Source organism: Micromys minutus (genome assembly GCF_963924665.1).
Source record: "Micromys minutus genome assembly, chromosome: 25".
In the NCBI taxonomy this organism is placed as follows: Eukaryota; Metazoa; Chordata; class Mammalia; order Rodentia; family Muridae; genus Micromys; species Micromys minutus.
Window position 1 is genome coordinate 25683212 of NC_137960.1, and position 14449 is coordinate 25697660.

General features: G+C 40.8%; 1 protein-coding gene across 4 annotated transcripts in view; it reads right to left on the minus strand.

Annotated features, from left to right (window-relative positions):
• CCDC138 (coiled-coil domain containing 138) overlaps positions 1 to 14449 on the minus strand; it is a gene marked incomplete at both ends in the record, with an annotated part of 53178 nt that overhangs the window by 9414 nt on the left and 29315 nt on the right. For all 4 annotated transcript variants that reach the window (XM_080937679.1, XM_080937681.1, XM_080937680.1 and 1 more), the window contains 2 exons: positions 9327 to 9519; positions 10890 to 11006. In XM_080937679.1, coding sequence (XP_080793805.1) covers positions 9327 to 9519; positions 10890 to 11006 — 310 coding nt within the window. The remainder of the gene's footprint in view (positions 1 to 9326; positions 9520 to 10889; positions 11007 to 14449) is intronic.

The window sequence follows — 14449 nt, forward strand, 5'->3', positions numbered from 1 at the left end:
TTCACAAAAGCTGAGTTATAAAGCCAACCTCGGCATGTCTAGGAATGGAGAGAGAACACATAGTGTATATGCACGACGGAATTTTAATTCAGTCATAAAGAACAAAACTGTTATTTGTAGGAAAATTGAACAACTTGAAGTTACCGTATTAAATCAGTTCCATCTCAGAGGCAGCTTTTTTTTCACCTGTGGGCTCTGGATCTTATATAGACATTGAATCAAGTATGTACATAAGACATTAAAGTGACACAGAACTGTCTAGGGATGCAGGGAACTAACGGGAAGGTGCAGAAGAAGAGAGAATGAAGTACGGGGAAAGACATGCTCAAAGTATGTTTCGGACTTGCCATGTCTCTACGAAGCTGAGTCCTATGTACTACGGGAACACGGCAGTAAGCATATGAAGGAATCTCTCTGGTGGCGCTGCCTACAATCTGGGCAGGAACTTCAGGGTCCAGCTTTCCTCAGTAACCACCTGCTAGGGTGGGGTTTTTTTTTTGGTTTTTTTATGTGGCCTCTGTGTTTTTTTAGGCAACTCACACCCATGCACACAACCCCAATAAACTCACCAATTCACCAAGCCAACAGTAAACAGCCCTTACTGTGCAAGATGCTCTTATGTTTTCATGCCTCCAAACTTATCCCAGTTGTGACTGTTGCTACATCTGTCAACCCAAAAGCTTCCTCAAACCTTTCATGATTTCACCTTCCATCACCAACTCTAGATTCTAAAGGTTGTATCAACAGGAAGGAAAGATGTGATGAATACTTTAATTCTTAAGGTTTCTGTCATGGGGTGGCTCTTTCTGTCCTTTTAGGTTACATCATTGTCATGACAAGGTACTTGCATTTTCCACACTATATTTAAGTAATTGTCTCCAGTGCACTTTAGCTTCTTTCCCTTGGCTTGTGCCGCTGCATATATCAACAGCCTGTTCCCTTTTATTGCTAAGTAGTATTCCATTGTGTGGCTGTGACATTTCTTTCTTTATTCAGTCAGACATCATTTTCAGGTTGGAGCAGTACTACACAGGAGCCACTACAGACAAATCACAGCAGACCTGTGTGTAAAAGTAGGCTTTGTTTCTCTTGGGGAAATTCGCTGGGGCAGAATGGATGAGACATGCTACATTTTTACATGTTACAGTAAGACGTGTAATTTCCAACAGACTACCCAATTATTCCGAGGAAGTCATACCAGTCCACACGGTTCCAGGCTAGGTGACTCACACAATCAGACATTCAGAACGACCAGTGACATGGCCTACGAAAGGGCCCAAGCAGCAGCATGTTTTCCTTCTGCTCTTTGATTTGTTTGGGTTTGATGTGAGCTCATGCTGCCTGTATTTCCTCACCACTGTGGATGAGGACTGTGTTCTTGAGCAGAGATCAGCCCCTGTCCCTTACACTGCTTTTGTCAGGACCTTTCATCACAGCAGCATCTCATTTCCACAGTGAATCCACTGGCTTAAGCTGGAAGCTTCCTAAAGGAGGACGCCCATCTGTGTGCATCTTTACCATTCCGGTCTTCTTTGACGAGGGTTCTAACTGCTCTCACCATTTTAATGGGGCTATCTTCTTACGCATCAACTCCCTTTTCTTGCGCATGCAGTTTGCAAGTAATTTCAGTCTTTAACTCACATTTTCATAAACCCTGTATTTTCAAAACATACACTTAAGGGTGGGGAAGATGGCTCACTTGGTAAAGTACTTGCTGTTCAAGCCTGAGAACCGGAATCTGAATGCCCAGCACCATGTATAAAGCAAGGACTGGCAGCACATGCCTACAATCCCATCTCTAGAAAACTGTATACAGGAGAATCCCTAGGGTTTGAGGACCAGCCAGTCTAGGCAAAACAGAAAACCCAGCTCAAAAACTAAGGCAGAAAGTGACTGAGGAAGTTCAGTGTTGACCCCTGACCTCCACAGACATAGACCTGAACACGCACAATGAAAAATCAAAATTTTGAATTTTTAAAAGTGTATGTATTTTGTGTGTGTATGCCCACTTGTGTATAAAGATGTACCAGGTGCACGCAGTGCTCCTCAGGGACAAAATAAAGCAACATATCTCCTTGGAATTAGAGTTACAGACAGGTATGAGCCACCTGACGTGAGTGCTGGGAACAGAACCCAGGTTCTCTGCAAAAGTAGCCAAGTGCTCTTAATGACTAAGCATCTCTTCAGTCTCCCAGATTATTTATTTTATCTTGATAAAGTCAAATTACCATTTCCTAAGTGAGGATAACTATGCTCTGTTTAATTTTTCCTGGTGGAGTGACATATACCTATAGTCCTAGTATTAGAGGTGTAGAGGCAGAGTTGGGAGACTTGCCACATCATGAGATTTCCCTGAATTACATAGCAAGTTCAAGGCCAGCCTGAGTTACGGAGCAAATCTAGAGTTAGTCTGGCTTTATGACATACCATATTGAAAAGGGGGAGGGGGGAGGAATTCTGTGCCAAACCCAAGTTTGGTAACATAATCTCTTGTGTTTTCCTCTTGAGGTTTTATAGCTCTGGCTTTTTAATTTTACTTTGCCACTCCACATGTGATATACCATCACTCTAGCGTCATTTTCAGAAAGGACTGTCCACTGTCCATATTGAACTGACGGGACAAACTGCTGAAAATAAGCTGGCTGTCTTAGTCAGGGTTTCGATACCTGCACAAAACATCATGACCAAGAAGCAAGTTGGGAGGAAAAGGTTTATTCAGCTTACACTTCCATATCACTGTTCATCACCAGAGGAAGTCAGGACTGGAACTGAAGCAGGTCAGGAAGCAGGAGCTGATGCAGAGGCCATGGAGGGATGTCACTTACTGGCTTGCTTCCTCTGCCTTGCTCAGCTTGCTTTCTTATAGAACCCAGGACCACCAGCCCAGAGATGGCACCACCCAAAATGGGCCTGATCCTCCCCCCCCCTTGATCATTAGTTGAGAAAATGCCTTACAGCTGGATCTCATTGGAGGCATTTCCTCAAGGGAGGCTCCTTTCTCTGTGATAACTCCAACTTGTGTCAAGTTGACACAAAACCAGCCAGTACACTGGCCATATGTATAGGTCATTTTGGATTATCCATTGTTTCACTGATATCTGGCTTTACACCAATGGCATACTCTTTGGAGGTCAGGTAAGATAAAAGAAACTGTCTTAAGACTCTAAACCTTTCAGGTTTCTGTATAATCTTTGAAATTCACTTATCGATTTCTACCTAAAAGTTTAATATCATTTTGATCACTGTGAGGTTATAGCTACCAATTAGGAAAGAACAGTACTAAATAGTAAACTTCCTGTCCATGAACAAAGTGTGTCTATCTAAACTGTCTACCTATTTGACCTTCAGCTTCTCAACTTAATTTTAGTTTTTAGTGTACATTCTACATTATTTTATATATTTTGTCTCCCTCTTTTTTTTTTTTTTTTTTAAAGATTTTACTATTTTATGTATGTGGGTACACCGTCGCTGTATTCAGACACACCAGAAGAGGGCGCCAGATCTCATTACAGATGGTTGTGAGCCACCATGTGGTTGCTGGGAATTGAACTCAGGATCTCTCGAAGAGCAGTCAGTGCTCTTAACCACTGAGCCATCACTCCAGCCCCTCCCACTTGTTTATAAACAGTTTGTATTTTTATTCTAGAAGAGTTTCCACTGAATGCATGGTATAACTGCTATGTAAAATCATCTGTGCCTAAAATGTTTCTAAAGGAAAACTTAGCAACTAAAAAATTCAACAACTACAAATTCGACTTTTATGCAGACATAGGAACATCCAGGTTAAGAAATTTGGCGTTTCTATCTTTGAAATAATATACCATTTCCTCAGAAGTGTTAATCATGTTGCTTTACCTGTGCAGAACACTCCTTCCCTTCTTTTGACTCCTGATCACCCTCATCTCTGCCATCAGCAGTTCCCACCTTGTCTTTCTTTCTCTTCAGCTTGCTAGAGATGTGTCAGCCTATTAGCTTCCTCATGGAAAACCTTTGGTCTTCCCTGATTTTTCTCCATTATTTTTCACATTTCCAGATTCCTTCTGCTGATTATTTTTTATTGCTCCGCTTCCCTCCCTCTTGTTTTAAAGGAAGTTGGTGCCTTTGAATGGCACTTGCCCCACATTCCACAAAGCTTGGAATGTCAGGGTTTCATTTCTTTTCATATTCTGTTATCTAAAGTTACAAAGTACTTTAGTTTTCAAATACTTGGTTTTCTGAATATCAACTGAAATCTTTTTTAATTTATTAAAGTTTGTTTTATGACCCAGGCAATGTCCTATGAGCATTATAGTGTTTTCTTCTGCTCTTACGTCTGTTTCTATGAACAGATCAAGTTCCTTGATAGTATTGCTCAAACCCACCTTAATTTTTAAAAATTATGTTATTATTTTGTGCGAACAGGTATTTTGTGAGTATGGCTGTCCGTTTGTCAAGCTGCACTCCACAAGGAAGCCAGAAAGGGGAACTGAATCCCCTGGGACTAGACTTACAAAGTGAGCTAGCATGTAGGTGCTGGGCATTAGACCTGGGTCCTCTCAGAGCTCTTAACTGCCGAGCCATTGCTCTAACCCAGTGGTTCTCACCCAGCCTAATGCTGACCCTTTAGTACAGTTCTTCATGTTGTGGTGACCCTCAACCACACAATTATTTCGCTGCTACTTCACAGCTGTAATTTTGCTGCTGTTGCGAATCGCAATGTAAACAAATATCTAATATGCAGGATAAATGATATGTGACTTCGCCCAAAATGGTCACAATCCACAGAGTGAGATCTGCAATAGGTCCTTATTTTTGTTGAAGTACATTAATGTATGTGGCTATACGCACATAAGTGCAGTGCCTACGGAGACCAGAAGAGGGCGTCATGCCTCCTGGAAGTAGAGTTACAACCAGCTGACAGGCATTCAGTATGGGTTCTAGAAAGCAAACTCCTGAGCAATATGCACTTTAACCACTGAGTCATCTCTCCAGCCCCTAAGTCCTTCCCCTCTACTAATATTTTACTGGCTACTGAGCAGTGTCGTCACGACTGGCCATACTCGTGAACTTCTTTCAATTCTACCAGGTTCTGTTTCTAGGTACATGAAGAACCATGTGGTTCTCTTGATGAACTGACCACTAATTATTATGACAGCCTGCTTTATCTCCAGAAATCCTGTCCTCGGAAATGTGTTGCATCTGGTATTGATGTTGTATCTTATCTTTTTCTTTGAGACAGGATCTTACTATGTAGCCCTTGGCTGACCTGTGACTTGCTATAGACCAGGCTGGCCTTAAAACTCAAAAGATCCATTTGCCTCTGCCTCCCAGATGCTGGGACTAAAGATGTGCACAACCACGTCCAGCTACTGTGATGTTTTCCCTTTCTTAGCGTTTCATTTACTTACTTTATTAGTATATAAAGTGTGGTTCTTGTAGGAAGAATATAGTTATATTATTAAATCAGACAAGTCCTACTTTTTAACTATGGCATTTGTCATCTCTTTGGCATATCTGCTACACTTATCTTTTACTGATATTTTTGTTTTTATTTTAATAAAAACCCTAAAATTTCCTCTATTGCTTTCTGTACCGGCTGGTTTTGTGTCAACTTGACACAGCTGGAGTTATCACAGAAAAGAGCCTCAGTTAAGGCAATGCCTCCATGAGATCCAGCTGTAAGGATCACTAGTGATCAACTAGTGTGGGTGGTGCCATCCCTGGGCTGGTAGACCTGGGTTCTATAAGAAAGCAGGCTGAGCAAGCCAGGGGAAGCAAGCCAGTAAGTGACATCCCTCCATGGCCTCTGCATCAGCTCCTGCTTCCTGACCTGCTTGGGTTCCAGTCCTGACTTCCTTTGGGGATGAACAGCAATGTGGAAGTGTAAGCTGAATAAACCCTTTCCTCCCCAATGTGCTTCTTGGTCATGATGTTTGTGCAGGAATAGAAACCCTGACTTTCCAATATTCACACAGCAATATTTTCAATGCTGTACTGAAGTGGGGCAAAGGGCATCATATTCAGTTTTATTTTTTCACACCAAATAAATAGATCTTATTGAATGTTTGACATTTCAGAGTTTAACAAGAATGAATGTTATGGGCTGGCAAGAGGGCTCAGATGGTAAGGTGCTTGCCACCAAACCTGATAGCCCAAGTTTGATCTGAAAAATACATATGCTGGAAGGAGAAAAACTAATTCCCACAAAATTGTCTTCTGACCTCCACATGTGTGATAGGCCAAGTGGACCCCCCCATAAGTAAGTAAATAAATAACTTAATAAAATAGAATTAAAAACCATTACATTTCATCAGATGATGTTAATGATATGTTGACATATGACTCTGACTATTCTCCATGACTAAACAGAGTAGTTTTGAATTCCTTATCTTGACTTTACTTACCTCTGGAGAATATACATGGTTTGTTTTGGTTGATTTTGTTTTGTTTTGGTTTTAGTCTTTTGAGACTAGTTTTTGAGTTTTTCTGTGTAACAGGTCTGGCTGTCCTGGAACTCACTCTGTAGTCTCAGCTGACCTGAACTTACAGAGATCTGCCTGCCTCTTCCTCCAGAGTGCTGGGATTAAAGGTGTGTACCACCACCTGGCAAATGTACATTTTTTTGGTTTTGTTTTCAATTTTATTGGATATTTTCTGTATTTACATTTCAAATGTTATACCCCCCCTTCCCCCTCAACTTGCTTCCATGAAGGTTCTTCCTCTCCCAATCACCCTCTCTACCTCAGTGCCTTAGCTGGTTAATGATGTTGTTCTTCCCATGAGGGTGCAAACCTTGCAGCTCTTTCAGTCCTTTCTCTAGCTCTTTCATTGGGGTCCCCTTGTTCAGCCCGATACTTAGCTGCAAGCATCCTCAAGTGTATCTGTATGGCTCTGGCAGAGCCTCTGAGGAGACATCCATATCTGGTTCCTGCCAGTAAACACTTCTTGGCATCAGCAATAAATAGTGCTTGTGTTTGGTGGCTGCATATGCGGTGGTTCTCCAGGTGAGGCAGTCTCTGTAGATCTTTTCTTCAATCCCTGCTCCTCTATTTGACCCTGTATTTCCTCCCCTGCTTTGTTCTCCCTTCTAAGAATGACTGAGGAATCCACATTCTGGTTTTCCTTCTTTTTGAGCTTCATAAGTTCTGTGTATGGTTTCTTGGGTATTCTGAGCTTTTTGGGAGGGGGTGGGGGATATACATGTTTTTATGTGCAGAAAAGTTTCCAAGATAGCTCTATGGTGGATTTTACTTTGGGCTTGTAGTGCCTTTTCATGAGAGGTCTTTCAAAGTTATCAGCAATCCGTTATTACAAATTTGAGAATCACTACCATAAAGTAACCAAATCATAAGTTAGAATTAGGATTTTGGTGTCAAGCCACTGGGAATGACTCAGCAGAACACACTGCAGAGGAAGCAGTCAAGCCACCATCACACCCAGGGGGAAAACCTACTGCTCTGACTGTGGTAAGACAGCATGTAGGGGGAGCTAGAAGCATGGCTTATTTGCTGGCATGCCTACCTTTTGTGAAAAGTCTCTTTTTAACCAATTAGAATGAGTAACTTGTATAGCGACATTACAAACAGGCATTAACTATGTCTGACACTGGCTGTGGTGATGCTCTTGGTCCTTTACTGGCTTATTTACTCTTGGACACACACCAAGCTCTGAGTGAGGCACACAATTTGTCCCCTTAGTGAATCCACAGGCTGTGCAAGGCTGCTCTTTCTGTAAGGGCCGGGAACCACTGCACAGGCTCTGGAGCCATGCAGTCTTTCTTGCCCACTAATCAATCACCTGCGTTCTGGGGCAAACACAACCAGATATGGTCTATAACCAATGAGTATGGTTATGGGGGAAACTTTATTTACAAATCAGTATGAGCCTACAGGCAATGGTTTCCTGTCCTGTTCTCTACTGGAAACAAAATAATTTCAATTTACATGACACATACAAAGGTAGCAGAGGGCACATAAAAATATGAGCTAAGAGAATCAACAAAAGCAAGGTGTGGCAGCACGTCTTTAGTCCCAGCACTCGGAAGCAGAGGAGAGGATCGCCATGGGTGCTGTTGGGATCCAGATAAGATGTTAAGGTCTGGGTAACTGCTACCTGACTAGCCTGCTATTGTAAGAAAACTTTCCCACATGTTTCTGCTGTTACTAGGAAACTTTCTAAGGCTAAGATTGATTACATGCTGTTATGTTTTGTGCCCTTGGAAACCAGTCCTGACAGAAGTCAGTAGAACTGTTTTGTATAGTGACCCATAATAAGCTGGGACCCAAACCAACCACCCAGCAGAACTTCCTGTACCTGTGCATGAGCTTTTATGGTATTGCCCTTTATAAGCTGCCCCTGGGATGGACCCCAACATAAGAGAGACAACTGCACCAATATAAGAAACTATTTGAAATGAACTTCCATTTGAGTTGTGGTCCAGTAAAGCTGAAGTTCCCAAGATCTTCCTGGGAACTGACAGCCTACTTGACAGAAAGAGATATGTATGTGGGAAATTGACATCCTGGTAGGCAAGTTAAGACATGAATGTTAGACAAGCACCCTACCACAGTTGAATATCCCAACCAATGGATGCAGGATAATTGTACAAAAAGACATATTCCTAAGGAAATCCCCCATCCCTAAATCCTGATGGAAAGGCACAGATGTTTGTGGATTTGGGGAAAACCCTGTAGGATATTAACTCAGTGTCATGCTTCAGTTCCCAAATTTGGATCACGGCCCTGGATGACCAGTCCTGAGGCATATGCTCAATAAACTATCCCTGTCCGACTGAGATTGATGTTCGTGTGGTTTGCGAAGCGATTCCTGGACCCCAACAAGTTTAAAACCAGTCTATTCTACATAATGACTTCCAAAGCAGCCAGAGCTACATAGAGAGACCCTGTCTCAAAACAACACCAAATCAGCAAAGGTTCTGAGAGGAAGCAACCACCTGAAGACAATCTAAGAAGATTCTTTTCTTTCTTCCTTTTTTTATTTTTTTGAGACAGGGTTGTACATGTAGCCCTAGTTGTCCTGGTATTCTCTCTATAGACCAGGCTGGTTTCCAACTCATAGATTCTCCTGCCTCCCTCTGCCTCCCTCTGCCTCTCTCTGGCCTCTCTGCCTCTCTGGAGTGCTGGGATTAAAAGCATGCCCTACCAACATCTGGTTGACTTTATTTTCTTAAATTCAACAATTACAAATAATTGTTTTTAAAAGGTATCACTATTGTAAAATTAGCAAAATCTCACTCTGAAAATGTTGAACAAAGTTAAAAATAAAAGAAATGCTTTATTATATAACATTTGCTCACAACTATTCACTCAGTGAACCATCAAGCTTACCTTGAGTGACTGTTCTCAGGACAATTAAGGTTGATAAGAATCTCAGTGACAAGCTGGAGCTCTTGAAGAACGCTGCTGTCTTTGCTTTGTTCTCCACAGAATGCTCTAAAGAATTATCCTGAGTTCCTTTCATTGTAACTCCTTTAAATATGTCTTCCCCCAATCTCCTCAATGTTGTCGTCATAGTTGAATGCTATTCAAAATATACACAGTCATCTATTTTAAATAGTTTGATCAAATGTATGCAAATATTTATAAAAAAGAACTGAAAATAAGCAAAATTATAATTAAAACTATATAATTAACTTTTAAAAACAAAGTATGGCCTTCTCTTCTTGAAATGTTTTCTTAAGAAATTATGATCAGGTTAAATCTGGCATAAGCTTATAGTAGAAGAAAATAAAGTACAGAGAAGAAATAAGTTGAAAGCAAAATGTAGAAAGTAAAACAAAAAAATGATCCTTTGAAAGATCAATAAAAGAAAAGTTTGGGGAAAACAGCCAAGATAAAGAGGTAAAAGCCCACAAATTGTCCACACTGATGTGTACCAGAGCCACTGTTCTGGACACTGAGGCACATCAAAGAGAAGGGGCTGTGAAAACACAGTCTGTCGTGCAGCAGCTGATTTCAGAGAGCCAAACGCGACGTGCCTGCGTTCACTTTCTCTTTAGATTCTAGATGTATACATTTGTCAGTGAGACAAAATAATTCATTTCCTCACAAGCACAAACTACAGGAAGTTAAAAAAATCAGAATAACATTGTAACTACAAGGAAAATCCGATCTGAGGCTGGTAAGGGTTCAAAAAGGCCCTGCCGCCTAACTTGCCAACCTCTCTTTAACCTTTGGGACCCACATGGTAGAACTTGTCCTCTGACCTCCCTACGGCTCAAGGGATCATGGGTGTGTGCTGCATGTGCATGGCACAATACTGTGTGCATGGCACACAAATACACAATTTTAATAAAAGTTGAATTCACAATTTAAAACTTTCACCAAAATATATTTCAGGCCCAGAGAGATGGCTTAGTGCTTAAGAACACTTGCAGAAGACCTGGGTTCAGTTCCCAGCACCCACATAACTCACAACCCTCTGTAATTTCAGTTCCAGGTTATCCTATGCTCTTCCTTTTGCCTTCTTGGACACTATATGCACACGCTGCACTTATATACATGTAGGCAAACATGCTATTACCATAGACATATATACTACAAACTTTAACAGATAAAAATCACTTGAAAACTTAAATAGTTGAAAATCTAAATTCCAATTTAGATTTTTCATGTGAATTTTATGCAAAAAAAAAAAATAAGCAATACTGATGCAAGAACATGACAGTGTGAGTGAGAAGACGGTTGTGTTCCTATGTTGTAAAGACTGAGCACATGAAATTGGTCTACAAGCTGAATACAGTCCCTATCAAGACCTTAGACAGTAGTGTATAGTGAAGCTTGCTCTGGAACAGAGTGCACACGCATGTGCTATTTCTCCTTCTGTGAAACGTAACCTAGATGATGATGGTAGAAGGAGTCTCCAGAAGACAGATTCCAATCAGTCAGTACCTGTGTGCCAGCATCCAGCTGCCTCAGAGACCAGTAGATAAACCTTACAAAAGGCTCGTGCAGTTTGGCGTTCACCAGCGGCATCCACTGGAGCTGCTCTGTCATCATAGGCAGAAGCTGCAGGCGGTGGGAGACAAGAGCACAGCCTACTCAGATATCGGACCGGAACTGCCACAACTTCCCGAACACGAGCCGAACAACTTTTAGGATTGGTCTACCAATTTTGTCCACAAAGAAGCCAGTTGAAATTTGGATAATGCATTGACTATACAATTAATTTGGGGTAGGGAACTGACATATTTAAAATATTACGTCTTTTGGACTATTTAAGTTCATTATTTAGATATTTTAAATTTCTCTCAAAAATAATTTATGATTTTTATATTGCCTGTTTCATATCAAAATTACTCCTTACATATCTGTCCTTTCATATGGCCTGTGTGAGCTTTCATTCCACTTAGGATTCTCTTTAGTACCTCCAGCCAGAGAGCAGAGGCTTTTGTTTATCTGAGTCTCTGTTTCTCCATTTATGAAAGCCGACTGCACTGGACAGAGTGTATCTGGCAGCTTTATTCTCAGTGCTTTGTGCCACCCCAACTGGGCCACAAGGATCCGCTGTAAGAGTTGTTAACACGATCACAGAGGCTTCTTTGTATGTGGCAACCTGCTCTTCCCTGGCTGCCTTCAAGATCTTTTTGTCTTTGACTTTGGAAGATGTGAGAATGTATCTTGGGGTTATTCTCTTTGGAGCTTATCTTAGTCGGGAGTTCCCTTGGCTTCTTGGATTTGTGTGTCTATTTCCCCGATAAAAAAACACGTGGGCTGTGCTCGCCCACTATCTACCAAACAAGCTTGCCTCCTCTCTCTTCCTTTTGAGGCTTCTAATGCAGAAAGTGAATAATGTGATCAATGCTCACACGTACTTTGCTGTGACTCTGACTCCTGACACGTCAGCATTTTTACTTTTATAGCAATCTTAGTAGGTTCTACTTCATGCTGTATGACTTTGCGACAACTACTGTTGCTTTGTCTCAAGTTCTTTAAAGATACCCCACCCACCTGCTTTTTAATCACAAGAGAAAGTCAGTCTTATGAAGCATATTCAGTTTGGTCGTAACAAGTGTTTCAGATTTAGTTTCTAAGGAATTTTTATGTTTTAAAATATTAAACATATCAATATTTACAACCCTTAAATGATGATGGGGCCTAACACACACGCGCGCACACACACACACACACACACACACACACACACACACACACACACACCAAAATATGTCAGAAGGTCCCATGGGTCATTTCTAATGATACTGTTTTTCAAAATTATCTCAGCAATCCTAGTTTTCTTAGAATAAATATAGTATCAGCCTGCCTTGGTCACCCTAAACTGTTAACTTGGCATCACCTAGATTTAGAGGAGCCTTAACAGTCTGTGACGACTGTATTAACTATCAAAGAGGGCCTAGCCCACTGTGGGCAACTCCATTCCTCCAACAGGTATCAGGTGCTGTATAAAAAAAGCTATCTGAGGATAAGCAAGAGTGAGCCAGTGAGTGACCTAAAGCAATGAGCGGTTCTTTACGAGTTTGGCTTCAAATTCCTGCCTTGAAACCTTGCCCTGATTTCCCTATTACTACCTGTACATGAAAGAAACCCCTCCTCACATTGCTTTTGGTCATGGTGTTTATCACAGCAACAGAAAGGAAACCAGGAAAAGTGCCAAAACGTGACACAGTTTAATGTTCTTATGCTTATGACAAAAACAAGTTCCAAAGAAAGAATTATTTTGTTTAAAAATCACAAGCTGTAAATTTTGTTGAAAAGATGTGATTATTACTTACACTGACCACAAACACTCAAATCACCAACTGATACTATCCGCCCTTTCAAGTATGCTGAGGTTATTCTTAAAGATGAAATGAACCTGAGCTACATGTGAGACAAATATATTATTAAGTAAATGTAAATCTTTTTGTTTTCCTTTTCTCCCACCCCCCTTTCTTTTAGATAGGATCTTACTATGTATTCGGGAATTTCGTGAAACTTGTTATGTAGAGCAGCCTGGCCTCACTAGAGGCCTCCTGCCCCTGGGTACTACGATTAAAAGCATGTGCCCAATTCAGATTTCATTGTTAAAAACTATTTTTGAGATAGTTTTATGAATTCTCTTCTGGCTTTGAACTTGCTATAGAGAAATGGTTTATACAGGTGTTAAAAATCTAAATAATGTGGGTCCTATGAAAGCTATAACAAAGTGTCTCAAAGTATCTTTAGCCAGCACTGATGTTAAGTTTGATCTAGGTCTCAGCTGGTCAAGGTTAAGATGTCTACACCCTGTACACGTGTCTGGAGGCTAAGGGGAAGATTCATTCCTTACTCTTTCAAGCTGTGAGCAGAGCTCAGGTCTCTGCAGCCCAGGAATTGACATCAACCTTTGGTGACTGAGCTGAGAGGGTATCTAGCTTCCAGAACCATCTACTCTCCACAGCTCTTCTCTCCTTGGTCCATCTTCACTGCCAGCAACAATGCACTGAGCAGTCGACCTATTCTTTTGACTCTTCCCTTCCATGTGCTGGACCTGCCTGGAAACCCTGGGAAACCTCCTGTTTCAGGGACAGCTCACTGGCAATTTTAATTCCCTTTTGTCATGTACCAAAACACATCAGTAATTTCCAAAGATCAGCATGGGAATATTTTTGTGGCCATTATTCTACCTAGTACAAAAGAAAAACTGATGAATATTTTACTTAAAATCTGCACCATACTTAATAATCATGAAATTATTGTTGAAAAAAACCAAAATCTGTGCTTTTCTCAAAGTTTTTATATTAAGTGTCAATCCTACAGACTTTCATACTTGTTATGAATCATGAACAGATGTCTTCCTTTGATAACGAGAACCACTGAAAGCAGAACCTCCAAACAGAACTAACAAAACAGAATTATCCCAATAGGTCTCAAACGTAGAAAGAACTATTCACATCACTGAACAAACAACTGCTTTCAACATTTTTGAGCATGTTATTAAGCTCATGTCTCTGCTTAAAAAATAAACAATTCCCAACATATTAAGAAAACTACAGGGGCTGCAGAAATGGCTCAGCGGTTAAGAGCACTGACTGCTCTTCCAGAGGTCCTGAGTTCAAATCCCAGCAACCACATGGTGGCTCACAACCATCTGAGATGGGATCTGATGCCCTCTTCTGGTGTGTCTGAGGACAGCTACAGTGTATTCACATAAAAAAAAAATCTTAAAAAAAAAAAAAAAGAAAGAAAACTACAAATATAGTGTAGTACTTGCTTAGGCCCTGAGTTTAATCCCCAGTACCCAAAATAAATATAATAATATAAAATATAAAAAAATGTAGATGGCTCAGCAACTTGGAGAAGACCAGAGTTTAGTTCCCAGAACCCCATGGTGGCACATAACACTCTGTAACTCCAGTTCCAAAGGACCCATCATCCTCTTCCAGTTCCTTGATTAGTACCTGTATTTGGTATATATGTATGTAGACAAAACATCCACACACATAAAATAAATCATTTAAATTTAGTATGAA